General features: G+C 47.9%; 3 protein-coding genes across 10 annotated transcripts; 1 reads left to right on the forward strand and 2 right to left on the reverse strand.

Moving 5' to 3' along the window:
• Positions 1–5,310: 5,310 nt before the first annotated feature.
• LOC111833877 (protein FAM76B-like) lies at positions 5,311–12,805 on the reverse strand. Of its 3 annotated transcripts, none has more exons than XM_072701013.1 (10): positions 12,725–12,805; positions 9,920–9,984; positions 9,614–9,668; positions 9,285–9,440; positions 8,841–9,037; positions 7,075–7,122; positions 6,847–6,924; positions 6,596–6,731; positions 6,419–6,520; positions 5,311–5,806 (listed from the first exon to the last, which is right to left on the reverse strand). In XM_072701013.1, exons 1-10 carry the CDS (start codon positions 12,758–12,760, stop codon positions 5,717–5,719), a joined length of 963 nt encoding a protein of 320 aa, XP_072557114.1. In that variant the 5' UTR covers positions 12,761–12,805; the 3' UTR covers positions 5,311–5,716. The 3 variants fall into 3 exon arrangements, with proteins under 3 accessions (XP_072557114.1, XP_072557115.1, XP_072557113.1); XM_072701014.1 differs by lacking the exon at positions 12,725–12,805 and adding an exon at positions 11,120–11,254; XM_072701012.1 differs by lacking the exon at positions 12,725–12,805 and adding an exon at positions 10,373–11,108.
• Positions 11,304–15,841, forward strand: cep57 (centrosomal protein 57). 5 transcript variants are annotated; one of them, XM_023792560.2, is made up of 11 exons: positions 11,304–11,489; positions 12,011–12,152; positions 12,757–12,918; positions 13,547–13,668; positions 13,758–13,874; positions 14,078–14,155; positions 14,306–14,398; positions 14,515–14,598; positions 14,685–14,941; positions 15,020–15,164; positions 15,263–15,841. In XM_023792560.2, the coding sequence occupies exons 2-11, from the start codon at positions 12,029–12,031 to the stop codon at positions 15,467–15,469; spliced, it is 1,389 nt and encodes a 462-aa protein (XP_023648328.2). In that variant the 5' UTR covers positions 11,304–11,489; positions 12,011–12,028; the 3' UTR covers positions 15,470–15,841. The 5 variants fall into 5 exon arrangements, with proteins under 5 accessions (XP_023648328.2, XP_023648324.2, XP_023648326.2 ...); XM_023792556.2 differs by having other exon boundaries at positions 11,349–11,489; positions 15,235–15,841; XM_023792558.2 differs by having other exon boundaries at positions 11,349–11,489; positions 14,518–14,598; positions 15,235–15,841.
• A 96-nt stretch (positions 15,842–15,937) lies between these two features.
• Positions 15,938–25,791, reverse strand: mtmr2 (myotubularin related protein 2). 2 transcript variants are annotated; one of them, XM_023792552.2, is made up of 15 exons: positions 25,518–25,791; positions 25,081–25,171; positions 23,945–24,017; positions 21,746–21,840; positions 21,541–21,645; positions 21,159–21,263; positions 20,646–20,729; positions 20,399–20,548; positions 19,765–19,953; positions 18,913–19,098; positions 18,530–18,736; positions 18,214–18,306; positions 17,893–18,006; positions 17,616–17,792; positions 15,938–17,226 (listed from the first exon to the last, which is right to left on the reverse strand). In XM_023792552.2, exons 1-15 carry the CDS (start codon positions 25,595–25,597, stop codon positions 17,068–17,070), a joined length of 1,908 nt encoding a protein of 635 aa, XP_023648320.2. In that variant the 5' UTR covers positions 25,598–25,791; the 3' UTR covers positions 15,938–17,067. The 2 variants fall into 2 exon arrangements, with proteins under 2 accessions (XP_023648320.2, XP_072557112.1); XM_072701011.1 differs by lacking the exons at positions 25,081–25,171; positions 25,518–25,791 and having other exon boundaries at positions 21,467–21,645.
• Between the last annotated feature and the right edge of the window lie 1,113 nt (positions 25,792–26,904).

Genomic DNA, 26,904 nt, shown 5'->3' on the forward strand with positions numbered 1-26,904 from the left:
GAATTGTGGATGAATGGATTGACGGGTTCATTCGTGCACTTCAAAGACAAGTGTGTGAATCACAATTTATAACATGGATGCAAACGGCTTGTTTACATTAAGACCTTTCTTTTTTTAAAAAAAAACTGAACAAAGAAAATACACCTTAAGGCCAAACAAAATGGTGGAAAAGGTGCACTGGTATGTTATGACTTGAACTTGCAGGGAAAAATTATATTTAGCTTCTGCATTTAATTGAAATAATTTCATCATTTCATTCATTTTCTTTTCATTTCAAATCACCAGACCCCACTGTATAGCCACCCCGGAATTTTTCCCCAGTTCCCCACTGCTCCACTTAAAAGAGGACAGCTCTAGACAGCTGTTTCCAGACTGGGTCCCAGAATGCCGTGCTCCTGTAAGCGCTGCTCCTATGGGCACCTTTAGCTGAGCATTCATTTCTCCCAGTAAGTGAAGGCTGCACATTCCCACAGCCCACAGGCATAAAGGACGGCTAATTGGACCAATTAGGATGATGGCATGGGTGGGACACGAGAATAACATAACCCAGTGGCAAGTAAACCAGTACAAACAAGTTAGCAACGTGGGCATGAGGAGAAACACAGTGTTTGATAAAGCGTGTGTGTGTGTGTGTGTGTGAGAGCGGGTATACCTTATATAACTCAATTTAATAAAAATCTGTGACTGCAATGAAAAAACTAAAAATGCCAAAACTCTTGTATTTTGTTAGGTTACTTATGGTTATGGTTAGGGCAGGGTAGGGGTTAAGGTTGTCATAGTTAGCGTTAGCATTTTTCCCATAGAAATCAATGAGCGGTCCCCATAAAGATATGTTTACCCGACATGCGTGTGTGTGTGTGTGTGTGTCAGCCTGGATTACTCTCTAACCCACTGGAAAGCAGCTGGGGAGCATATCCTTCAGTTTTTTGGCAGGTCTCAGACTCTCCATCTGAGCCCCAGGTAGATCAGCAGTACACAAGCGATTAAGAGAAACACGTGGTCCTGAAGCAGCCCAGCGGACGAGCAGATACCACTCACCCTTCAACATGCACCATGCCTCTAACAGGAGGATACAAGGAGGCGGGCTGCTCCACTGGACCCAGAATCTGAACCCCACTGAGGTTCGTCGGTTCAGCCTGTTTTCATGGACTGGAGCTGCACCCTGTGGAACTAAGGGAGACAGACCTAGTCGTGTTGGAGGGGAGATTATATTACATTGTGGGGACCATTTCTCAGGTCACCATGGTTAAGGTTAGGGCTGGTTAGGGGTTAAGGTCAACATGTTGTGATAAGAGTTTTCCCCATAGAAATGACACCTTTAGGTTGATCGAAAAAGCCACTTTCATTAGATGGAAATACAGGTCTGGACTGACACAATAATCACGGACAGAGGACAGACTCGGATGGTTAAACTTCAAACAGCATGAATGTTTCAGTCAGTTTCAGCGTTATGTCACTGATTTGAGTGCAGATGTTTCCTGTGACCACACACTGGCCACCACCACTGATTAGATTATTTTAAGGGAAACGCATCCATTCTCCACAAGCGCCTATTCCGGACCGGGTCACAACGCATTCACTGGCTAACAAAAATAGCGCAAGCTAATGGCGCTAACAGCTCATGGGTGTTATAACAAGGTATGATCGCGGCATAGCCGCTGCCCCGCGTACCTTTAAATGTGCCCGGGCGTATAGCGGGAGCCACTCTCCTGTCAGACTGTAATTAGGAGAAAAATTAGCCGGGGGACAAAATGAGATGGGGATTGAAATTTGGAAACTAATGAAAGGGAGTTTAAGGTGAACTTTAAGGGGAAAGCATGTAGATGATGACTTTAATCTCACAGATTAAAAGAGTCACACGACGGGAACTGGCCGGCAACGTGCTGAAGCGCAAGGAGCCGTGAGGGTACAGGAACCGGCCGCGGTCGCTCGGGCAGCTCCGGTACCCGACGGAAAAGATCCAACAGCGCCGTGTTCGGTTACCTCGCGATACAGCCGCATCGTCCCCAATGAGCGACTCAAATGCCCAAATATACCTACTGGGGATACATTATCTTCCCCGCAGCACAAAGCATTGGGTGGTTTACTTGTTTTTTTACTACGAGAAAAATAGTTTTAAATGACCGCAAGTTTCTGACGTGCCAGTTTTAGCTTATTCCTGTCGGGACAGTCAACGGTTTTGGAGACGGACACGGTCAATGGGGGGGTGGTAGCTGCCAAGTTGCTGTGCATCTGTCCTGCTGGCCTGCAATGGAGAAGAAAAAGACAAGAACACGGGGAGGGAGAGAGGACATCTCACGGCTGTTGATCTGAGTTTCTAGCATTCCTCAAAAGGGGAGGTGGCGCAAGGGGTGGGGGACTGGAGTTAAAACTCTGCTGAGGCAGCAGTTTTTTTGCTGGGCTTCCTTCCCAGCCGAGCCCCGCTGTGGATGAGGGGCAGTGGCGCTCGCTGCGGGTGGACGGAACATCCTACCCAGCAAGAGAGATGACAAAGGCTGCCAGCGAACAGGAAGCTCAGAAGAAGGTCTTTCTGCAAGCAAAGGAGCAGCTAATATTCATCATAATAACTTTTAGTGCCTCCTAGCCTACATGCTTTCCCCCCTTCCCCCCGCTTTAAACCTTCAGCAGGGAAAATAAGCTTTGCAGAGCATACTGACGGAATCAGTGGTCGGCCGACCACTTCAGACGCTCTAAATCTAGACCACTAACGGAATGCAAAGGGCTTGCGCGTCATCCCTCACACACATGCGAACGAGATCGTGCCGGGTGCGCGCACACACACTGCAGACGTCTGAGGCTGTCTTCACAAAGGTCTTTGCTGTCGTCCAGCGTTTGTTCTTTGAAGACATGTCTTTTTATCTGTTTAAACTGCCAGAACTGATGCGTATCAGTTCTAGAAAAGAAAAAGGAAGAAAAAAGCTATTGAAACATAACAGCAAGATAAAGTTGGGAGGAGAGGAAGGAAGATTGGCCAGCACTGCTATAGGGGATCACAAGTGCAAGCAGCTGAAAAAGAAGAAAAACAACACAAAATATACCTTCAAGCTTTGCAAACTGTGCGGGTCGGCGCCAGGGGCCGCGAGACGGGGCTGCCGCTCGCAGAAAAGCCCCAAACACAACTCACTGTCTGCGCGGTACTGGGGGAAAGTGGGGGAAAGTTCACATGCTTCGCAGCCTTTAGCTCTGATCGCCAGCAGGTGGCGCAAAACACTGCTTATTTCCACGAAATAGGAGAGCGGAGTGTATGCTGCATTTGCACTGTCTCGATTGAAGGGGAATTAGGCAAGACTGATCAATCAATCAATGGGCGTGTCAGGGAGACAAAATCAATCAATCAATACGCCAGGAATCATGTGGCGACAGTGTAAAAAACTGCGTCCACAGAACTAGCCTTATCTAAAACATTATCAGATAAATGAGCATAACAAAAGTGCAAGAAAGGTACAAGAAAAACACTCCAGACTTTAGTAGGTGTTTGAATCTGCAATGACTGTGTTATACTTTATCTTTAAAAACATTACCATGGATTAAGAACTTGCAAATACATCTTTGTCACAATGTTTAAACAATATTCAAATTGTCCCGCTTGTATGCCTTACGAAGTAAATAAATGCAAATATATCTGATGTAAATAAAACACTGACAGAAACCGTGTGTGTTACATTCCGGCGGTGTAAAACAAGAGAAAACAAAAAAACGGCGAGTCCAGCACGTACGCTGGAAAGGGCGGGGAGGGGCTGAAAGCCACGATGAACCCCCGCATTAGCAGAGGGGGGAAACAGTAGGCTACCCGTTTCTGTAACGTGTAAATGACAATAATTAAGCCAAATAAGATCAATCATTAAACCCATAAATGTTAAAACTTCGTCCCACATTCAGGCTTTGGAGAATTTAACCTAATGTTCCAGCTCAGGGCGTAAACCAGTACGTATACTCATAAAAGGGGAAGACAGAAGACAATATAAAAATATTAGAGGTGTATTTTTAAGTTTACAGATAACATACTTGCATGGTAGTAGACGAAATCGTGTGCTGCCCTCTAGTGGCCTAAACTAAGAAACGTGTTTCAACAGCCGGATTCAACTTGCCCAGGTAGAGCGCTTCACCGTTTCATTGGAACACCACATTACAGTATTTTGGAATATACTCCAATTAATCCGTAATCTCACAATTGAAACCCAAGTTTAAAAATCCCCCTGGAACTGCGTTACCGACACCAGAGGGTCAAATAAACCGAGAATGATTACAAACAAAATGCTGTGTGTTCTTTCTAGAGAAGCACGTTATAACGTCGCTCCGGGGGGTATCTGGCATATGGAGCGCATTACTCTAGCACAGAGTGGCGAACCAGTACTGGCCGATGACAGAAAAATGTGACATACAATGGAAAAAACACACAAAAACGCAGCACAATCACAAAAGGAGTAAATTTCGCTTAAAAAACCCACAAGCATTCTTTATTATTCTGTCTGCACATAAATTGTTTCAGGATTTTAACAACAGACTCATTTTTGAACAAAAGTAATTAATAAGTGTGAAGTGTATTTGAGTTGTCATTCACACACCGGTGAATCGTTTTTAAAACTTCTCCCTGCATTTAAAATATCTGCGCGTTTACGCGCGAATAACAGGTCGTTACAAATATTCCGTTACAAATTAAAAAAAAAGAAATTACAGTGGACTCTCTCCAAACCTGCCTAAGAGGTTCAATACAGTACGAGATGACTTGCCCAGCCCAATCCATTCAACAAAGGACAGGCTATAGAGATAGACAATACAAAAATATAAACACTAAAAATTTAAAGTCCATTCTGTAAACATCCATTTACTATACATTTTAAACGGGAAAAAAACACTAGTTGACTCCCTCGTTGACCTGAGGTGCTGGCCGCAGATTGTGGGGGGGGACTCCCACCCTTGGATGGGAGGGGGGGGGGGGGCAGTCATTCTGACCGCTTCTCGTGGTGTCTTACTGTAAGGCACAAATGGGCAACAGAGACACTATGCTTCTGCACACCCTGCATGGACCCCATCCATGAATGAGAACGAGACCTGCCCCCCTGATCCCACGATAATAGCACCCAGGAGTGACCTGTGTTTCTAGGGTAACAGCACACCCCGCCCATGCAGCACATCGAGTCAGCTTTCCAGCAGACAGAATGAACACATGCATATTCAGACCCCCTCTAACTCAGAAACAGCACATCTGCCCATGGGGGGGGGGGGGAGGGGGGGCTTATGATGGGGGGAAAAAACCTAAATAAATAATACAAAATGAAAAGAACAAGGAAAGAGTTCAAGCCACCAGAATTTTCTTCTTGCATTTAAAAAGTTAAGTTTTGCATTGCTCTGAACATATCCTGTAAATTGTACACACAAGAACTCAGTCTTTTCTTTATAAAAGGGGTAACACTTTAAAATCCATCCATGCTGCAGTCCGTAAGACGGCAGCTGGAAGCTTCTTCTCATAGCTTGCATATGAAGTCTGTGCGGGTGGCTGCGTTTCTCAGAGAAAGCTGTGCGAGTCGCGTGTTTGCATGTGAAGGCTGAGCCGCTCACGGCAGAGCAGGGGAGCTGGCCATGCGCACGAGGCGGCTCAGGGTGAGATCAGCGCGCACGAGGCGGCTCAGGGTGAGATCAGCGCGCACGGGGCGGCTCAGGGTGAGATCAGCGCGCACGAGGCGGCTCAGGGTGAGATCAGCGCGCACGAGGCGGCTCAGGGTGAGATCAGCGTGCACGAGCCTTTCTCCAGCTTCCTGCCTTTGGACAGCGAGGCAACTTGCTTCATCAGCTCCCGGTTCTTCGCCTGCAGAGACGGGAGGAAAACACACCAGAAATAATCTGTATGATTCTCTATGTCTCAATATCAACACAAGCTCTTCAGCAGCCTGTAGTTGGACCTTAACACTGGGCGTCTTCATGATCAATAAACACACACACTGGACAGACAGACATAATCACATGACTGTGAATCCTCTGTAGGCCATGATTTTGTCTCCCTGACACGCCCAAGCCTGTTCTGACACGTCGGCTCAAATCGGATTTCCAAGATAGGAAAACAAAAGGAGAAAAACAGACCATTGCTACCGCTTTGCCCACTGCTTCAAGGAATTACAGTGGTCCGGAAGTTCACTGGTGTGTGAAAATTATTTTTTTAATAAAATGGATGAATGGTGCGTTATAGATTCTGTGAACTGGGATCAGGGAGGGGGCCGTCACCCGGGTCCCATCTTAGGGGCCCCCATGATTATACTTGGCCAGGCACTGGTTTGGTTATTCTGCTTGACATCAATACCAAGGAAAATACTGAGGAGGAACCAGACGTAGCTGGACACACGAGCACGAGCTTTCCCAGCTCGTCTGCCCCCCAGGGAAGATGGCAGCCCCCAGTGTGCGTCCCTCCTCACTGGCCACTCACCTGCTGCTGCTCCATGGCCTCCTTATGCATTTTCTCCATGTTGTTCATCTTCAACCTCATGTTGTTCTCCTGGTACTGGAAGTCTGCCTTCAGCTCAGTCAGCTGGAGAAGAACATCCCAAGTATGAAACCAGTGTGGTACAGGGTTTCAGGACATTACCAGGATCTTCAGACTAACCTTTCTCTCCTTCTCTAGTATCATCTGGTCTCTTTGTTGCAGCAACCTCTTCAATGACATCACTTCCTCCTTCAGTTGGCTGATTAGAATGAAATGGTCTGTTCCACCCGAGTCCACTGATTGGCTAATGGAACTACTGTACATCCAATCAGGAGATCGGGAGAAAGTCAGCATTTCCTCCCCCATATCTTTCCATATGCACATTGATTTAGTGTCACTTTAGGACGGAACATGGCGGTGATATATAATACCTGTCCCCACTGGACGGCTTTATCTCTAGTTTGGGTCTCTTCTTTGGGGTTTCATTCTGGATCGAGGATGACTTATGGCTGAACATAGGGACAAGATAAATGTAATACAATGTATTAAGAGAGTGATGTAAAGCTCAGAACCAGCACCAGTTCCAAAAGAGGTGCGGCTGAGGCCCAATCACGTCAGAACTGGGCTAAAAGCGTATGTGAAAAGCAGGCCAGGCTTACCGCTGTTTCCAGTGTCCCTGCTCCTGTTCTGGGCTCATGCTTCCCAACCTGTGGGACAGCGAGGGGGTTATTCTGCTTCAGTCTGACCAAACGGGAAACAGCGAGGGGGTTATTCTGCTTCAGTCTGACCAAACCGCAAACAGCGAGGGGGTTATTCTGCTTCAGTCTGACCAAACGGCGAACAGCGAGGGGGTTATTCTGCTTCAGTCTGACCAAACCGCGAACAGCGAGGGGGTTATTCTGCTTCAGTCTGACCAAACCGCGAACAGCGAGGGGGTTATTCTGCTTCAGTCTGACCAAACCGCGAACAGCGAGGGGGTTATTCTGCTTCAGTCTGACCAAACGGCGAACAGCGAGGGGGTTATTCTGCTTCAGTCTGACCAAACGGCGAACAGCGAGGGGGTTATTCTGCTTCAGTCTGACCAAACGGCGAACAGCGAGGGGGTTATTCTGCTTCAGTCTGACCAAACGGCGAACAGCGAGGGGGTTATTCTGCTTCAGTCTGACCAAACGGCGAACAGCGAGGGGGTTATTCTGCTTCAGTCTGACCAAACGGCGAACAGCGAGGGGGTTATTCTGCTTCAGTCTGACCAAACGGCGAACAGCGAGGGGGTTATTCTGCTTCAGTCTGACCAAACGGCGAACAGCGAGGGGGTTATTCTGCTTCAGTCTGACCCAAACGGCGAACAGCGAGGGGGTTATTCTGCTTCAGTCTGACCAAACGGCGAACAGCGAGGGGGTTATTCTGCTTCAGTCTGACCAAACGGCGAACAGCGAGGGGGTTATTCTGCTTCAGTCTGACCAAACCGCGAACAGCGAGGGGGTTATTCTGCTTCAGTCTGACCAAACCGCGAACAGCGAGGGGGTTATTCTGCTTCAGTCTGACCAAACGGCGAACAGCGAGGGGGTTATTCTGCTTCAGTCTGACCAAACCGCGAACAGCGAGGGGGTTATTCTGCTTCAGTCTGACCAAACGGCGAACAGCGAGGGGGTTATTCTGCTTCAGTCTGACCAAACCGCGAACAGCGAGGGGGTTACTCTGCTTCAGTCTGACCAAACCGCGAACAGCGAGGGGGTTATTCTGCTTCAGTCTGACCAAACCGCGAACAGCGAGGGGGTTATTCTGCTTCAGTCTGACCAAACGGCGAACAGCAAACTCCATTCGGGCCTCTGGCTTATTTGCTGGTGGCTGGCAGCACTGCATCACGGCTTCACAAATACAAGATATTCATTAAAACCTTTTATCATATTTATCAATGGGAGGGAGGGGGCAATGAGTGGCTAAACATGGTAGGACTGAGCCTGTGGTCTGAAGGTTGCTGGTTAAGATCCCACAGCCGGAAGAGTGATTTCTCCATTGGGCCCTCGAGCAAAGCCCTCAGCCCCCCACTGCTCTAGGAGGCTGACCTTCCCCTGATGTACACCATCAGGACAAAAAAGGTACCAGTTTGTACCTTTGCTTGTCACTGGGGCTGTACCCTCAAGGGTCTGCCAATTGTACCCTTAGCTGTAGGTAAATTTACCTTTTAACCTAACTTAGAGTCCATTCCTGTAACATGAGGAACATCCCCAAGATATGAATGGTACAAAAATGTTCCAGAGTCCATTTCTGTACCTTAAAAGGTACAAATACCTACAACTATAGGGTACAATTGGCAGGCCCTTGAGGGTACAGCCCCAGTGCCAAGCAAAGGTACAAACTGGTACCATTTTTCTGACAGTATACTCTCACATATAAAAGCTGGTCTCCAACATCAGGTGCCTACTTGTGGGAGCCGCCGTGATGCTGGTGCTCATGGCGGTGCTGGTGATGACGGCGGTGCTGTTTGCTCCTGGGCTCCTTCTCACTCAGGGAGGAGGTGTTGGCCCGCGAGGAGCCCAGGCCTTTCCGCTGCTCCTTGGCCTTCTGCAGGACGCGGCGGTAGGACAGGGTGCAGAGCCAGCAGAGAAGCTTACCATCCACCTGCGGTGAGAGAGACACACACACTGACTCCCAAAGACCAGCGGCTGAATCGAAACAGCAGAATCTCTTTAAAATGGGGGCAGGGGGCGTTCTCATTCTGGCAAGAAGTCAGAAATGTGTATATAGTAACAGAAGGGGTACATGGAACAGCTTCCCCACCCCCAAAGCCCTTGATTTGCATTTTTAGGTTTATTAATCATGCGCCCTGAAAACCAAACGGGCGCCTGGAGTTTGGGTGGGGCCGCACCTTTCTGCGACCCTCCTCCTTGCGGTCGAAGGCGCACTGCTGGCGGCACTGCTCGCAGGTCTGCGGGGGGCCGTACTTCTTCTCCGAGTTGGCACAGCGTTGACACTTGCTGCCGATGAAGGCGGCGATAACGTTGCAGTACTGACACGGCTTGGGCTGCGCCGACAAACGAGACAAACAACTGGCCGGTCAGGAGGCTGAAGCTGTCAGTAGGAAGGTTCCCGCTAATAGGCCTCCCGCTTCCGATATTCAGCGCTGGATAAAACGCGATTCGGCAACGTAAGTTAGCAATCAAACTATTAAAGGTTTTAAAAAACAAAAACACTTACGGTGCCAAACTGCTTGACATTCTGAGCACACTTCTTACAGATTGTGTTTGTTTTGCTGGTTTAAAAAAAAGAAACAGCATTTTACAAACCAGAAACAATGTGTTAATGAACAGCATTAACCCGAATTGACATAAATATACATTACATAAATCAGATATAACCATTACACTTATCCTTTGAAATACTGCCAATACGACTAAATGCCTTCTACCATAGGTACTGGGCTATGTACGTACTACAAGTACTCCTCTGGATGTTCTCAGGACGTTTATCTAAGATTGTGTAGCGTTTAAGGAATGAACTCACCTCTCCTGCTGGAACTCCGACCTGCAATATGTACACTTCACTATGGGGTGGGCTATCCGACACTCCTAGTAAAATACATTTAAGAAATATTAGTCGATGCATGTCGTGGCGAGCAAGATACCAGTTATGACAACTATACTCGCACATACTCATGTATTGAGCCAATCACACGCAAACCCACGCGAAGACAGCAATAACGACGTTATACTCTCACATACTCCTGTATTCACAGACCGCTACGATAATCCGCTAGTCTGATATCAGATATCCAGAACCACACGAACACCGGCTCGTTACGAACGATCCCCGGAGGGTCAGGCTCCCCTCTGGGTGCCGCACAAGGCGCCGGTGAAAATGCGTGGGCAAAACAAAGGAAACATGCCCCGCAATCACGGCCACACGACACACCCTCTCCGGGACAGGAACGCCGCGGCCCGGGCTCCAGAGGCACACCTTACAGAGCTGCTGTCCCTGGGAAAGCTCCTCGAACGGGTAGCGCTGGTTACACTTGGTGCAGGCGTACAGCGCCGGCGTCGCCATCGTCCGCGATCAAACGGGGAGATACGCTGTAGCCAGCCGTAAGCGGGCGGCGAAGCCCGCCACCCCCGATGCCAGAAATAAAACAATCCCGTGTATTTCAAGTATCTCCAAATGCAAGCGGTCAGCTCCACGCATTTGTCACCAACATCCGCACATTCACAAAAAAAACCCGACTATATTCTAGGGCAGCGCTCACGAGGAGTTTCGCCTCTTGTCTTTCTTTCCTTTTTTTCTTTTCTTTTTTCGCGTCATCATTCGGACCGGATGCGCACGAACACAAAGGGAGCGGATCGGAGGGCCGCCGGGCGCCGGTGGGCGGGATCCACGACGACGCTTCGCTTCTCGCGGCCTGGCACTCGGCGGAACGGTTATTTTAATAAACACATGTTGGAGTTCACGGTCCCCCGATGCCCGGTATCCCCGGTGCCGCTAAACGCGCCTCCTATATCCCGTTAAATAACCGCAATGAACGACGGCTGCGTTGTAAACGCAAACACCTTCTATTTCTTAATGCCTCACTAAATGCTTGTGATAACTCTGACCATGTTTGTTTTCACAATAAGGGAAACGTATTTAATCCAAGTTACAGTCTCCTAAATAGAAGAAATAAAAGTAAATAATCAGACGCTTTCTACCCCCCACCCCCCCTCCCGCCATTACGTGATGACGAAGCTTGGCTCCTCCCATCTGGAGTGTTAAATCTTATTTTACTTTCTTAGGTTTTATTAAGTTTTGCTGAATACGCAAAACTTTGTGAACGATGCATTTGCAGTATCTGCGCTTCGGGGTGTTTTTTTGTTAATCCTGCGAATTTGATCTGCCCCCGGAGCAGGAGCTCTGGACGTGACGCCGCCTCCTCTCTCGCGGTCCCGCGCTTCAGTGCTTCCTGCAACACGGGATGTGCGCGATGAACGCGGTCCACGATCAAACAGAATAACAGTGCAGCTCCGAAGGATGAAACGACTGCAAAAGCCGGCTGGGACTCAGTGATCCGGCGCTCATCGAGGCCGACTTGGACGGCGTAGTAAAGGTAGATGTAAAGTCGCCTTCCAGTAAGCGGAGTAACGCGCAACCAGCCTTAACAGCCGAGCTGGCGTCCAAATGCGTCTGATCGCAGTTGAAACAGCGTTTAAATAACGCGCTACTTCAATCGTTATGATGACCCGTGTTATGCGCGTTTGGAGGCCGCGCTGGCGGCGGCCCTGCCTGCCACGCTTGGCTTATCTGCCCCCTTTGCTTGTTTGTTACCCACCAAAACGTGTAAATATCAGTGGTGTTTACAAAGCGGGGATCCTGCTCCCTTCCATCAGTCCCAGTACAGACAGTAAGGACTGCCAGCTTACTGACCGCTATTATAATTATATAAATGTTGCGCGACCCCTTTAGAGAAACCAGCGTGCAATGATGGGATCTCTGGCCTGAGCTTCACGACGTGCGGCACTGGTGTGGAAGTGCTATCTAGTGCTAGTGAGCTGGGCTGGCGTGACAGTTAGGATCTCAGCCCTGTTTGCACCGTAGATTGTAACTTTTATTTCTGTCTTTCTTCTGCAGTATAAGCCTGGAGTAGCCATGTCGGACAGCATATCCTTGCCGTCCTACACAGACTATCCTCTCGACCTGCCTTTCCTCAATTCTAACCTGCGCCGGTCCCCCGCGAAGCCCGTCATCGCGTACCCCGAAAGCAGCGGCGCAGGTATGGGTAACACAGGGGTACCTCACAGCACACTGACTTTTACACTGTGTCCAGATTAATTTACTCCAGGTGCAAAGAATGGAGACATCTGGCCAGTTTAAATAGACCACGGCTGTGTATCCAACTAATCTGTTGGATACAGAAGGACTGGGCATGTATAAATGCTCGTGCATGTGGGTCTGGGATCACTTGCCGGTGCTTTCTGTATCTCGGCTGAGAGTCCCGGGTTTGGCTCTCACCCTGCGTGCCCTCGCCATGGCAACATCAAACCTGCTGCTGGTACTGACACCGGATCCTGCGGCTCCTTCGGTAGCGTGCTAACCACACATATGTAAATCTATGCTGGGGGGGGGTGTCTAGGCATTGTGTCCCAAACAAAAACAGTTCCTTGAGTCCACCCGAGTTGTTCATTGCTGTCTTCTCAGCTGCACCACAAGGTTTTCCAGTTCTGCACCATCAAAATGACATTGTCAGGATGAAATGACATCTCATAATTCTTTTGGCCCTTAAAGATCGTAACGCTTGAGGCAGAATTGGGAAATTAAGGTGAACAGAAGGTGATTTATAAGCACCTTTTTACCCTGGATGTCTCCGTCGCTCGCAGCCATCCTCTCGGCACTGAGGAACCTGCAAGAGAAGATCCGCCGACTGGAGAAGGAGCGGGCAGAGGCAGAGAAGAGGCTGCAGCACCTGAGCAGGGAGGCGTCACGTTCGCGGGGGGTGCCGGAAAGCAGGGCGGAGAACGGCGGCAGAGTGACGAGCCAGGGTGGGTGAGAGCTGCATGGTGTAATCTAGAGTCTGTAACCTCCCAGAAAGATAATGAGTGACCCCTGGTGGAATATGGAAGCTGCTGCAGAAGAGCTTGTGGGATTTTTACCAACACAAATGTTTTAATGGCAGAAAGAAAAATGAGATAACCAATCAGATTGCAGAAGAAGTGGGCTCAAGACACATGATTGATTGATCCCACGTCATAGTTGCTTGTACCCACCTCCTGTACAATCTGATTGGTTATCTCTCTTAACCAATCCTTTTTCTTTCTGCCCTCAGAACATTTTTGTACAAGTAAAACTCCCATGAGCTGCAGGTGAGAGCATCAGGAAAACTGCTAAATGTCTTACAGTACTTTGGTTTTTGTGGTTAATAGGTAACATCATAGACAATTACAGGCTCAAACTGCATAAAAACTTAAATGGTACCTGATCCAAAATGCTAATTTCTAATATTAGTTTGTAGGAATAACTATTTTAAATAGAGTATTAATACTAAACAGTACACTAATAATATTCTTGAGTGTTAACCTGTGTTTGATGTGCCCATGATTGGGTGAGGTGATCATGGAGATGGGCCTCAATTTGGTGACTCGTTTGCTCGACTCTCTCCGGCTGCCCTAGATCTGTCCTCACAGCTCACCGCTGCAGAGTCACGCTGCAACCTCCTGGAGAAGCAGCTGGAGTACATGAAGAAGCTGGTGAGGAACGCGGAGAGCGAGAGGACAGCCATGCTAAAGGAGCAGGTGGCTTGGAGCCCGGGGAGGGACACGCTGCTGGTCGGGGGAGGTCTAATGGCAGCTGACAGACATTTGCCCATAAACCCCTCCCCCAGGTATCAATAGAGAAGGAAAAGGCGACCGATCACACTGAAGTTCAGGTCAAGTTTGAGAAGCTGGACCTGCTGGAGCAGGAATACCTGAAGCTGATGAAGACCCAGAGTCTGGCTGAGGTGGGAGAGGATGTTTAGCATTAGCATGTTTCTGACCAAGGTCCAGGCCTGTAGCTTCTGGGTCACCATGTGACTCGTTCATTGCCCCTTCAGTCCAGATGCCAATAAGATCCAGAGTCTTATTGGCAGGACAGAACAATAAAACTACTGAACCACTCAAATGGGCAGACTGGCTGATTTCTCTTTCTTTGACACACTTGTAGAGGAAGATTCGTCACCTGGAGCAGAAGCTGAGGGAGGAAGAGCACCAGCGGAAGCTAGTCCAGGACAAAGCCGCGCAGGTAGGTCCTCCTGCCAGCAGAGAGCTTTAGCTGAAACATCTGAGCATGCCACTGTCTGGGCTCCAGCTCATTGTGAAGCTGGGCTCATCTCTGGACAGGTTCTGCAAGGATATCCCTGGCTCTCTGGGTTTAACGCTGTTGTGTCTTCAGTTACAGACGGGCCTGGAAGCTAACCGGATCCTGCTGGAGTCTGTGTCTCCTCGGCCAAGCAAAAGTACAAAAAACAGGAAGAAGAAAACCAAGGTGGATACCGCGCTGAATCAGCCGTACGGCTTTTATTCATTCAGAAATCATGCCGTTATCCTGAAAGCTCAAAAACTTCAGGCCTTGGTTTTTGTTGTTTTTTGTTTCTTACCCAGAAGCCCGTGCAGCATCAGCATCATCCCCATCCACAGCCCCATTACAGACTGTGTCTTGGGGACGTGCCCTTTGTGGCAGGGACGGTAGGGCCTCCACAATAATGTCATCAATAGCTTTTTGGCTGACTTCTTTAAGGCTGGATTCTTAGTCCTCTCCTCCCTCTTTCCAGTCGACGGGTACGAGCCATTCTGTTCGCGCCAATGTCCAGCACGTGCTGCACCTCATGAAGCAGCACAACCGGCAGCTGTGCAACGACCGCGTGCTGAGTGACACGCCAATGGCCGGGAGGTCGTCCCAGGCCAACGGGAGGAAGTCTGCTACCTGTCACTCAAGAAATGGCTCCGCCTCTTCCTCCTCCTCTTCCTGTAGCGAAGAGCTCTCGGAGCTGCTTCTGGCCCTCCAGGATGAGTTCGGCCAGATGAGCTTGTGAGTTATCTGCCTCGGGGTGGGGGCCTTCCTGTATTTGTGTCAACGTCTATTCTGACTGGACGGGGCGTTTCGCAGTGAGCACCAGGAGATGGTGAAGCAGATCCAGGACGCCCGTTCCGACCGACTGCGGCAGGACCTGGAGAGGGAGCTGGAGGGCCTGGTGAAGAGGATGGAGAGCAAAGGGGAGCAGATCGGGAAGGTGCGGCGGCACCAGGCGCAGGTGAGGCTAAGAACGTTAGCGTGGAGGGGCGATGGTGCGCCAGTAGGGGAGACGTTTAACCCCCAAAAAGTACAATGAGTGGATTCAACCCCTCGCAGGTGGCGAAACTCTGGAAGGAGACGAGGGGCAGGCGGAGGCGGGACAGCGAGGTCAGGGTGACCACCACAGTGACGACACGGGGGCGGGGCACCGGGGCGGCGATGGTGAAACCTGGGGAGCGCAGCAGGGACAGCCTGCAGCTGCTCAGGGACATGCGAAGCCTGCAGACGTCACTGCGCAGGGAGCAGATCAGCTGGGACCACTGAGGAGGGGCGGGGCCGTCTGGGACGCGCATTAAGGATGTGACCTTGGCTCTGTTTACATTCCTGCAGGGTGTGGTTATTTTTTGCCCACTTGTTACCGCCAGGGGGCAGTAGCGAGATCAAGGGGGGGGGTGTATGTGTGTGTGTGTTTTTTTTTTTTTTTTTTTTAATTTTTTTTTTAACTGCTGGGAAATCTGGGGATTTAGTGAGTTGTAATGGAGGGTGTAAGCTCTGGGGACATCCCCCCCCAGGACGGAGAATTACAAGCTTGTGCTTTTAACACGCCTTATTGTCAGCATCAGCTGAATTTGCATATGTATACTTTTGCATAATTGCTGTCAAAATCGTACCAATAAATATTTATTTTTTACCAGATGCCTCTGAGCAGAGAGCAAAATGGCACAAATTATATTTAGAAGATTCATTAAGTTTCCAAGGTAACGTGCTGGTCAACACGCATCACTACAGTAGTGTTTTAAGTGAGTGTTTTATTTGTCAGGGAAATGTTACATAAAAAACTGGTCCAATTCAGAAACCTTCACATCGGCCTTTAAAATCTGCATAAAACTTTCAATAAAAAAATCCTCTAATCCATGAAAGGAAAAAAGACCTTAAAAACCTAAGCGAGAAGAGTTTAGGATAAACACACATTTTTATGTTTTGTTTTTGACAGTCTTACCTGATAACACAATAAAATATTAGGGTTACCTTCCAGGGATATTAGTGCAGTGGTAAGTGTGAAACTGGACTCGTTACGCCACCCTGTGGTAAAGATGAGCAGTACAACCTAAAGCTCTCTGCCTACGAGGCTCTGCAGAGCAGCTAATGTGCTGACAGGCTGTTAGTGAGAACGGCTAGCGCTTAGTAAACGGTCACCAATAGCGAGAGTGCTGCACTAGCGATGTGCAAAGCTGTCCGGGGAGCTGACAAGGGGCTTCTACAGTGCGGGGGCCTCTGCAGTGAGCTCTGCTGACACACATCAACGTTAAAAGCAGGCTGGGGGGGGTCACCCCAATCGGATCTTTAATACAGGCTTATAGGTAATGTGGTTATTACATGGGGGGGGGAGGCTTACATGCATAGAGTGCGACACCCCTAAATATTCCGGCCCTACAGAGGGAGAGGAAAGGCCAGTCCCTCGTCACACTGCACGTGCTCTACTGTCACCAGGAGAGGGGACATTACCTAATGCCACAGACAGAGCCAGAGGGCTCGGCCCCCTGTGACCAGCCCCCTTCTCTGACTCGAACCCTTTTCATAGTCCCAGTCTCCGCTTATCCACAAAAGTCCTTCACTGCGCTTCCGTCACTAATGTAAGATTAGATACTTCAGTACGTTACAGTTTATGTGTATATAGATCATTTTTAAAATCAAGTACGTGTATAATGTAGAGGAAGGAGGGGCCGTCGCCCCGTCTCCTCTTGGAGGTATTTGGAGGCGGCAGGTAGAAGCAGCGGTGGGCGGGGCTGGATGGCGGAGGGGCGGAGCCATGGTCCTACCTGGGCTTCGGGCTACAGTTTCATCACGGCGGCGTTCGGCACGAGGGCAGGCGAGCCCTCAGCACATAGCCTCACCCCTCCATTTCCAGCCCACCTTGTCCGTCACACGCAAGTCTGCACTGGTGAGCCTGCGGGAGAGCCCGCCTTCTCCGGGGGGGCGACTGCCGCGCGACCAGCCACCTCCCGCTGGAGCTCCTCCACCTTCCGCTGCAGCTCCGCCCGCTTGGCCAGCAGCTCCCGGTAATGCTGATGCAGCGGCTCCTGGACAGAGGAGCAGAGCAGTAAGCAGCCAATCACAGCCCAGACATAGAGTGGGTAAATAAAATATAACTTCTGTCTGAGAGCAACACGCCATTGGCCAGGAGGCCGTCCCAGGCCAATGGGCGGTAGTTCGAATCCCACTTCTACTCGGTGTGTGAGGGTTCCTTCCCGCAGAACCGAGACACGCAGTTAGGCCAGCTGGTACTAAATGAGGGTCAGTGTTTGCTTATATGTGCCCTGCGATGGACTGGCATCCTATCCAGGGGGAATCCCAGCCTTGAGCTCCATGCTGTCTACAGACCACCATCCAGATTAAGCAGTTGGAAGATGGACAGATGGACGGAACAACAAATACTAAGGATTCATGACACGTGAGACGGGATGCGTACCTGAGGCCTCATGCGGGGGTTCCAGCGGATGTAGTACCCGACCCAGAGCTCTAGGTGGCGCATGCTGACTACGGGGTACAGTACATGGTTGGCGTAGTCCACATACAATGGGTTAGTGAACTCCTCATGCTGACTGTTGATGTAGGACCACAAGGAGACTGTCCTCTTCGGCAGGTCCTGGCAAAATTGGGGACACGGGGGGGGCTAAATGATGACATTTCCATTGTACAGCGACGATCAGCAGCGGGGGGGTCAGGGGTGGGCGGGGGTCCCCTACCTCTTCCAGCCTCTGCTGTTCGCTGTTGCATAGGAAGGTTCCAAACAGGCAGCTGTACAGATGGTCCAAGATGGTGATCAGGAAGAACTCGTTGAACTCAAATGCTGCGGGGAACTACAGGGGGTGGGGAGGAATGAGACTGTGGTGAGATGGATTGGGGGGGGATTGTCCTGCCAGCCAGCACAATCTTCCCAACCTCAAAACATTAAATGCAGAGAGGGTGAGAGGTCAACGGTATCCAGGCAACTGAGGAGACGACCACCAGTACCAAGATACAGGGCCGCATCGCGGGAGGGCGTGGCCAACACAGGCTCCACCCACCTGCCGCGTCATCTGCCACACGCAGTCGATGAACTGCAGGAAGACGGGTGAGCGGTCGGCATCTGTGTGGTTCCTGTCCCCGTGTCCGATCCTCTGTGAGAAGCCGGGAAAAGCGGGACAAACGGTGAAACAATTATGACAGCTTTCACAGGTTCAGCGTATAAACACGTACACTGCCAGCTCAGTGAGAGCCACAAAAACGTACACTGCCAGCGCAGTGAGAGCCACAAAAACGTACACTGCCAGCGCAGTGAGAGCCACAAAAACGTACACTGCCAGCGCAGTGAGAGCCACATGGGCCGGCCGGGCCGCATACCAGCTGGAACCTGTGTCCGAAGCTGAGCCACTCCTTCTCCACGAGCACCTGGAAGCCCCTGAGTGTGCGGTAGAAGCCGTCCAGCATCAGCATGGCCAGCGAGCTCAGCTGCGCAGTGCGGTCCCAGCCGTCGCTACAGTGCACCACCACTGACGTCTTCCCCGACTCCACCTTGTCCGCGATACGCAGTGCCCCCGCCAGGATCAGCTGGGGAAAACATCACAGGGGGTATGAGAGAGATTAATATTTAATTCATTTATCTGACACTTATCTAAAGTGACTTACAGTACAAGGGATACAATTTATATGTGCCCTGTGGGATTTTTCTATTTTACCAAAATATTTGACCCATTCCCTCCCGCTCGTCATTCTCCTCCACTCACCTTGATGTGCTCCAGCCAATGAGTGGACTCAAGGTTGGAGAGCCAATGGGATTCTTCGATGTTGGGGTACACCACCTCCTTCAGCTTGCGCAGAGACTCACGCATCACATGGATGTTGTGGATGTCCAGGAAGACCAGCTCAGCGTTCTGGTAGGCGTCCTCGCTCTCGAAGCCGCCTCCCTTCATCTGCCATGCGGAGAAAACGTACACTACTGTCTTAGGCAGCAAAAATAGAAAAAAGCCTTTAAATGATCTTCAGGTTGGTGTAAAACTCTGCTATTATACCTGTCAAAGTGTGTCAGCTTTCAAAACCTCTGCTAAAATCACCCCATTATTTCCAGCAACCCAACAAATACAGCCATGTATTTTTTGACTTGACCACCTCGTATAGCTAATCAATCTCATTGACTTTTTTTTAAACCGATTAAGTTAAATTAAGTGAGCTGGTGGTGATATGGAACGGCCGAGGTGCCCCTGAGGAGAGGTTTGGGAGCTGAAGCGGCGTTCATCTAGCCATCCAGCAAGATATCAGTAACTTTTTAGAAAACAGAAGAAATTACTACTAGTTTTTATTATATTATTCTTAATTCTTGTTGTTCTAATTCTTAATGTTCTAATAAGATATTGTGTTTTTTGTTCCAAGTAAATGTAGAATTACTACCCAGATAAATAGCTTTAAAACTTTAAAGACTTTTACACAGTACTGTACAGGGTCTGACCACACCGCCGACACGCGGAGAGGCGTCGAAAATGGGCTTCCTGACGAAACAAACTCACGCCAGGGGGGAGAAAAACAGCAAGTCAGCTTGAACCAGCCAGCAGCAGGACGGGGGCGGCGGGAAAGCGGAGGACCTTGTTAGCGGCGGCGTTAACGGGGGGCCGCGCGTCGAAGATGAACAGCTTGTGCGACTGGGCGTTGGCGTCCATGATGGCCTGCAGGTGCTTCTCGTCCTCCTTGCTGCGCTTGCCGTTGACCCCCACCATGGGCTGGCTGCAGCGCGTCACCGTCGCCTGCGTCTCGGGGTGGATCCAGGACAGCACCTGTGTGTGCGGGCAGGTCGTCAGACCCAAACTAGCCGCCACATCTCCCGCGTACGCTCAAGACAGGCATCACGTTCGCCGGTTACGGGGATCTGAGATCATTCATCTCGTAATTGCTGACAGTAAAACAAAGATTAAAAGCCAGTCACAGCGTGGTGTCTGTCGGCAGAAGGTCGTTGGTTTAGATCCAGTGGTCAGTAAAATTATTTCACCATCAGGCCTTTGAGCAAGAGCAAGGTCCTTAATCCCAGTTGCTCCATGAACTTTCTAACCATGATTTCTCAAAATAATAATAATTTAAAAATCATAAAACAATTAATACATAAACAAAAAAAAAACCTCATTTGCAGGTAGCTTGCAAACAGATGCCACAACCCTTGTGAATTGCAGTTCCACACCCCTGATGTAGGGGGCACTATGGAGAGAGAAAGGATGCATCACTCACCGGAATGCGGCCCTTGGCTCTGAAGGCCGCCACTCTCTTCAGCTCCTCATCGGGGATGTTGGCAGGCACCACCAGGGTGGCGGGGTAAGTCTCGCACACGTCGTAATGCTCGTTCGCCTTCGTTATCCTCCAGCTCTCGTTAGGCAAACCCTGTCAGTGGCAAACACCGCGTCGCGTCAGGAACACAGCAAGACAGACTTTAAAAACGTGAAGATGGAGGAGGGCAGACGGGCCAGCAGGCCGCTACCTGTCTCTTGTACTCTGCCAGAGGGTCGTAGACTTTCCAGCCGTTCTCAGGGAAGGGCTGCCCGTATTCAAAGGCAAACATTCGCTGGAAATGAATGTCCAAAACAATAGTTTTCAGCTACCCTTGGTTGCGCTTCCTATCATTAGTGAACAGGAGTGTAGTTAGAGATGAATACTTTACTGGTAGGGGGGCAATGGCAAACTTGCCCAGGAAAATGTTTTTTCAAAAGCTCATAAATGTCAGTTCATGACTTTGTAGGAGAGTGGATATTTCTTTCCAGTAATCCTGAAATGTGTGATCATCATGTTTACTGTATAATTGATATGACAAACATAATACAGATATTACATTTTTAATGTACGCATTAAAGTTGAATTTTCTATATACTGTGCTGCAATGAACTCTTCTGTTTGCTGTTGGTCACTTTGGACAAAGGCATCTGCTAAATCATTACATGTAAAGATGTGAATGTACAGTACAGGCAGGCAGGTAGTTAGAGCTCCGGCCGCTTACCAAGGCGTTTGAGACGGGGAAGGCAAATTTGTTCACAAGCTCAAAGATGGATTTCTTGAGGGATCCCTCTTGGTACCTATGTGCGAATCGGAGATTACGGATGTCCTGCGAGGAGAGAGTGACGCACCAGATTCAATGTCAAAGACATGGGGATAGAAACACAGTTCAACAGCAAATATCCTCTTTATAAAGACCAGTAAACCCAAACAGGATAAAAAAGCAAAAGGAGTGTTGAATTCTTGGTCTTGGTAATGGTCTGTTAGCATAAATACATGCATACGAGTAAACAAATGAAAACACTTGTTTACACTTCGGTGCCTGAATGACAACATCAGGAGGAAGGTGTGCAGAAAGGTCCAGAAAGGGCGGAAGATGCACTGGCCTTGCAGACCAAGCCGAAAGAGACCTCCCCCTGCGCGGAGATGGCCCCGATCTTCTCCACCCGGCTGATGACCCCCACAGGAAGGTCCAGGACAAACGCAGGATCCTGAGCCACGATCACATACCGGATTACAGAGATTTTACAAGTGCGACGGGCTCATGTCACTGTATGCAGGCCACTGGTACTTTCAGAGAGAGATGCTCACCTTGTCCAAGCATTTGAAAAAAAGCCGGTAATTAGTCACGGTCAGAGATCCCCGAATGGCACCCAGAAAGGGACAGATGTACGTCACATCGCTAGCTGCCACACCATGACAAAGGGAAACGCATGTCACAGTCACACAGCGATCTGCCCCCCAATATCGCAAGCCCAACATCAGCACCGCTAACGGTTTGCAGACACCACCCAGAGAACAGCTACACGCCAATACCCCCCCCAAACATCGGCATCACGTAGGCCCTGTTCACACCTGGGACTAACATGCGTCCTGGGTGATCCGATCACAAGGGGACAGGGCTGAATACAGGTGTGAAGGCACCAAAAAAGACTGAGGACGCATTGAGATCCAATCACTCAAACCACATTCAGAGATGGTCTGAGACACAAATGGCCACATTCTTATAGCAGTGTGACCACGAGTGTGTTCCAGGCTGCACTGACGGGCCGCCGAATCAGCTGACGTCCTCCTGTGGGCGTATGTACGTACAAACTCATTAGACGCCGAAAGGTATTTGGTGTGTGATTTACGTCAGAACGTAAGTCAGTGCAACATGGGCCACTGTAGTAAACTGCATTGTGAATAACAGCGCACGTTTTTTCTACAAAACTAAAAAATAAGTTTGAATCTGCTGGGATGTTGGTTTAATATCGGACTGTCGCAACCATTTAGCATGGAAACATTGTCAAAAGTGAGCTTCATTAGTATTAGTATTGTGTAAGAGGTGATTTATTAAAGGTGTTTTGGAATTTGCACAGATCGTGTTTAATGCGAGCTTTGATGAAGCTTCCTTATTTATGTAAAATCTGCTCCACGATTTATTAATATTGGTGAACTGTGTTGGTAAAAATTAAATGAACGTAAAATGAAATCGTGTAGGAAAGAGTGTGCGTTCAATATCCTAGATAATGGATATGCCAATAGAAACATAACAGTAATTTTTTAGATTGTTTTATATTGAGCTATCTGGGGGCTTGAACTCCCGGTCAGAAATTCAGTCCCACTCCAGCTAAACAATTTTCATGAATTTTGAGCTTCATTGGCTATGATTAAAAGCCAAAATATTATCTTATGACAACCGATATTATATATTGCTGACTGAATCCTTTGCCCTTGAATAGAAAAGTACAGAAAAAAAGTAATTTAGTTCTTCTTCCAGAGTGGAATGATTTTTAAAAACATGTATAATTTGTATGTATAATTTTGACCTCATGTGGATTTCAGAAAATCCTAAATATATTCAGACTTGTGCACACAATTCTTGTTTTTAAAAATCACTGAAGATGTATGTTGTATAATAATTCCATCCTGGAAAAAGAATGAAATGAATATGACATTCATGTCCCTGATGAGTGTATGTAAACTTGGGACCACATCTGCATTAGCCAGCCCAGGAATATCTTAGGACTGAAAGACCTTTTTAACACGGACGTTTGTACTGTGTTGACACGGTATAAAAAAGCATGCCTACAACATAGAAAGTTGGCCTTTTTGTGAAATATATAGTTTGATTTTTTTAAATATAATTACATTTGCATTATGTGAAATAATATTTCATAACAATGACTAATGAAAATCGCAACATTATTACGAAGTACAGTTTAAATACACGTATACATACGTAGAAGATAAACATCATGAAATATAATAGATTTTATGGAATTATTTAAAAATAAAAGGACATCCATCCATCCATTTTCCAACTCGCTTATCCTACTGGGTAAAAGGGCATTGCTGAAAAATTAATTTATAGATATTTTTATTTATTTCATTTTGGAGTATTATGGGTTCCATACAAACGTTTCAGGCGGTTTGTTTACCCTGGACTGCGCCAGTAGTTGTTGATTTGTTCTCCTCCTTTTAATGTTTGGCAGATGCTGCATACGGAAGTGATTTACGTGTAAATGGCAGGTGGCACGGAGGTACATTTGTGATCGTGTCGCCCAGGACGCTGTGGGTTTATCTTAATGCCAGGCGTGAACGGGGCCGGTGTTCTGTCATAACATCCTGCCTATCGAGACGTGCTATCGAGCCTTTCTGCGCATGTGCAGCTCCACCGTCTTGGGGTTAGGGTTTTAGGGGGTTTTGGGGGGTTAGGGTTAGGGTAAGAATTAGGGTTAGGGTTAGAGTTACTCGACAAAGTAGCTCAACTCGACAGACCACCGGCATGCAGGACATGGTACTCACCCGTGTCCTGCACCGACTCCCTCGGCAGTAACTGCAGTTCTCCTTCGGCAATTCTACTCGATTCCTTGAGCACCTGTAAACAGACCAGCAGAGTAAACAAAATGAAACGAATCTCTAAAGTAAAACACACTGTCACATAAGCAAGGAAAAGGGCTGATAAAAAAATACCACTTTTGGGACTTTGCGAGCTCCGTATCACCCCTCTACTAAAATAAGCAAGTCAGGGGGCTTGAAATACTCCACGTTTGTCTTGGAAGTTGAACCTGACGGTTATTTTCTTTGTAAAAAATGCATTGTTGCAAAATCAGGAAAAAGAGCGAACGAAATGTCACTGAACAGTGCTTACTATTTCATTTTTATACGACTGGGATAATTAAGCTACTATTCAATTAATAATTTAAATTTTCAGGACAAATAACATCGCATATTTATTTAAATAAGCAGAAAGGCCTATATAAATATAAATGTACCAAATATCTAAATATTTTACTGATATACAGTACTGTGCAAAAGTCTTAGGCAGGCAAAGAAAATTATCCTCGTGTTGGTGTAAAACTATGATATTATGCCTGTCAAAGTGTGTCAGCTTAGCCATTTCAGAACCTAAACCTAAAATCACCCCAGTATTTGCAGCGACCGTCCAGTGCAGCCATGTATTTTTTGACTTGGCCACTAGAATACCTCATACAGCTAGTCAATCTGTCACTGACTCTAAGCCAATTTATTTAATTGAGCTGTTGGTGAAATTGAACAAAATCAAGGAACGGCTGAGGTGCCCCTGAGGAGAGGTTTGGGAAATGAAGCCGTGTTCATCTAGCCATCCAACTAGATATCAGTAACTTTTTAGAAAACAGAAGAAATTATTACTAGTTTTTATTGCCACTATTAATTTGCATATGTCCAAATGTTAAATAGTGTTTTTTGTTCTAAGCCAAAGTACACTTGCTACCCAGATAAACAGCTTTAAACATTTCTTTTGACTGCCTAAGACTTTTGCACAGTACTGTAAATACATGCATACATGTTGAGATGTTTACATATATATTTAAATATATAAATGCTTAAATACATGGGGTTTCACATAATGGCATAGAAGGTATTTAAAAGCGCCGGATGACAAGCGGCCGCTCCTGTACCTCGGCGCCCAGGTCGGTGCGGGCGGACGCGGCGTCCGGGGACACGGCGGACCTCAGGTGCGCTGAGCGGTCGGACCGGGTCGTATTCGTGCTGCCCAAAGTTAAAGGGACGATCTTACAAACTCAGGGTCGTAATAAACACAAACAACAGCGCACAAGGTCGCAATCCGCAAAGAAACTAAAGCAACGCGTCAAAAAAGCGGCTTTCTGACGGTGGCGATTTAACGCGCTGATGCTCAGATGACACGGCAGTTATTTCAGCGCCGTCAGTACGGATCGGGCAGTGAACTGAACTCCCGCAAACAATCTACGTGCACTTCGTGTAATAGTTTAGCCGTAAGTCCAACTAGAAACAACTGTGTCCACCTTGTTACTGAACCAGATACGGCAAAATGGGTCCTAAGCAGGCAGACACACACGCCTGGCCCGGACCGCACCTGGTCAAGGAATCTACGCTCGGCTGCCGGGACGAGGAGCGCTTGGAGCCCAGACTGTCGGCGCTGCCGCTCTTCTCCATCCTCTCGCCGGGTAAATGTGCCACAGCGATGCGGGACCGGGACTCACAAAATCACACCTGGCACATTCCGGCCTCCGGGCTCACAAACGTAAGGAAATCTTACAGGAAGCATCCATCTTTTTTCCCCCCCCTCCCACTTCCAGGGGTGGGGTTTGTTTTCATCATATGATCCAGCCCATGGAAGCTGCGGAGGAATGGGGCCCCTGGAAGGCAATGTGAAGCCGGCTTGACGTGTCAATCACCCATTTCTCGTTCTCTCATTGGATAAAAAAAGAAAAGCAGTGATTGACAAGATACATGGTCCCTCCCGCCTGTTTGGAGGAAGCTTCTCTTGCTGTAATGCAGTAGAATGAATCCAATGATTGAATCCAAGCCGTTAGGAGGCCGCCGAACAAGCTCTTGTTTAGATAATTAACTTCATATTTATTAAGCTGATGATTGAACTGCGTTAAATGTGCAAATCACGCTGACTCGTACGCAGCAGATAACTACTTACCATAATTTTTAATTGTATTGAAATAATGTGCATGCATTATTAATTTAATCTGCTTTGTTCTAAAAATAATCAAACGCGGTAAATTTCGAAGGCATATAAAGCGTACTTTATTAAGAGTTGTATATGCTGCGATTTCATTTCAGTCTTGCACAACTTCACTTAATAATAATGTAGGCTACCTATGTGGGATTTTAAACAACTGTAATTGCTACTGGTTGAATATACGTTATACTTTCAGTATACTTTTTCAGTAGTTAAACGATAGACTACAGGAAAAATCCCCTTACCTTACAGGAAAGTAATTCTCCATTAAAAATAAAATAAATGTTTGATAATTTAGCTGATAAACATTAAGCTATATTGGGGCATTTGCACATTATTGATGATGTAGCAAAACTGTTGTTTTCCACCGCTAACTGCGTAACATTAAAGATAATGAAATGTGAAACATGAGAATTCACTTTACGATGTTTATTTAGGTAAAAATTCATCCGTTTTGTTTTGTCTTGTCTATTTCACCGACATCATACCTTCTGCCCGCTTAAAAGATGCTTTTAACAGCCTGTTCGAGACACGCCCTTTACAGTATCTACAGGTTTGTACATTAAAGGTTCTGCTCATACTGCCTACAGCTATGCAGTAGGCTATAGGAAGAAGATTCGTTTAACTTTATGTGGAGGACAATCTCACTCGTATCCTACCTTTCTTTGCATTTTTTTGCTTCCTCATAATTCTGAAATCATCAAAATATAGGCTATATTTGTCTTATTCAGATATTAGTCGGTTATTAATTATTTGGGCATAAGTTACA

The sequence above is a fragment of the Paramormyrops kingsleyae genome, chromosome 17, assembly GCF_048594095.1.
Source record: "Paramormyrops kingsleyae isolate MSU_618 chromosome 17, PKINGS_0.4, whole genome shotgun sequence".
NCBI lineage: Eukaryota > Metazoa > Chordata > Actinopteri > Osteoglossiformes > Mormyridae > Paramormyrops > Paramormyrops kingsleyae.

Coding starts and splice junctions, on each gene's coding strand:
- LOC111833877 (XM_072701012.1), bottom strand. CDS start 10,459: ATGGCGACGCCGGCGCTGTACGCCTGCACCAAGTGTAACCAGCGCTAC. Junction 9,985..10,372: donor AGGGACAGCAGCTCTGTAAG/GTGTGCCTCTGG, acceptor GTATTTTACTAG/GAGTGTCGGATAGCCCACCC. Junction 5,807..6,418: donor AGGCCATGGAGCAGCAGCAG/GTGAGTGGCCAG, acceptor CCGTCTCTGCAG/GCGAAGAACCGGGAGCTGAT.
- cep57 (XM_023792556.2), top strand. CDS start 12,029: ATGTCGGACAGCATATCCTTGCCGTCCTACACAGACTATCCTCTCGAC. Junction 13,875..14,077: donor AGACCCAGAGTCTGGCTGAG/GTGGGAGAGGAT, acceptor ACACACTTGTAG/AGGAAGATTCGTCACCTGGA. Junction 14,942..15,019: donor GAGTTCGGCCAGATGAGCTT/GTGAGTTATCTG, acceptor GGCGTTTCGCAG/TGAGCACCAGGAGATGGTGA.
- mtmr2 (XM_023792552.2), bottom strand. CDS start 25,597: ATGGAGAAGAGCGGCAGCGCCGACAGTCTGGGCTCCAAGCGCTCCTCG. Junction 21,646..21,745: donor TTTTCAAATGCTTGGACAAG/GTGAGCATCTCT, acceptor ATCGTGGCTCAG/GATCCTGCGTTTGTCCTGGA. Junction 19,954..20,398: donor GAGCCAAGGGCCGCATTCCG/GTGAGTGATGCA, acceptor CCGCACACACAG/GTGCTGTCCTGGATCCACCC.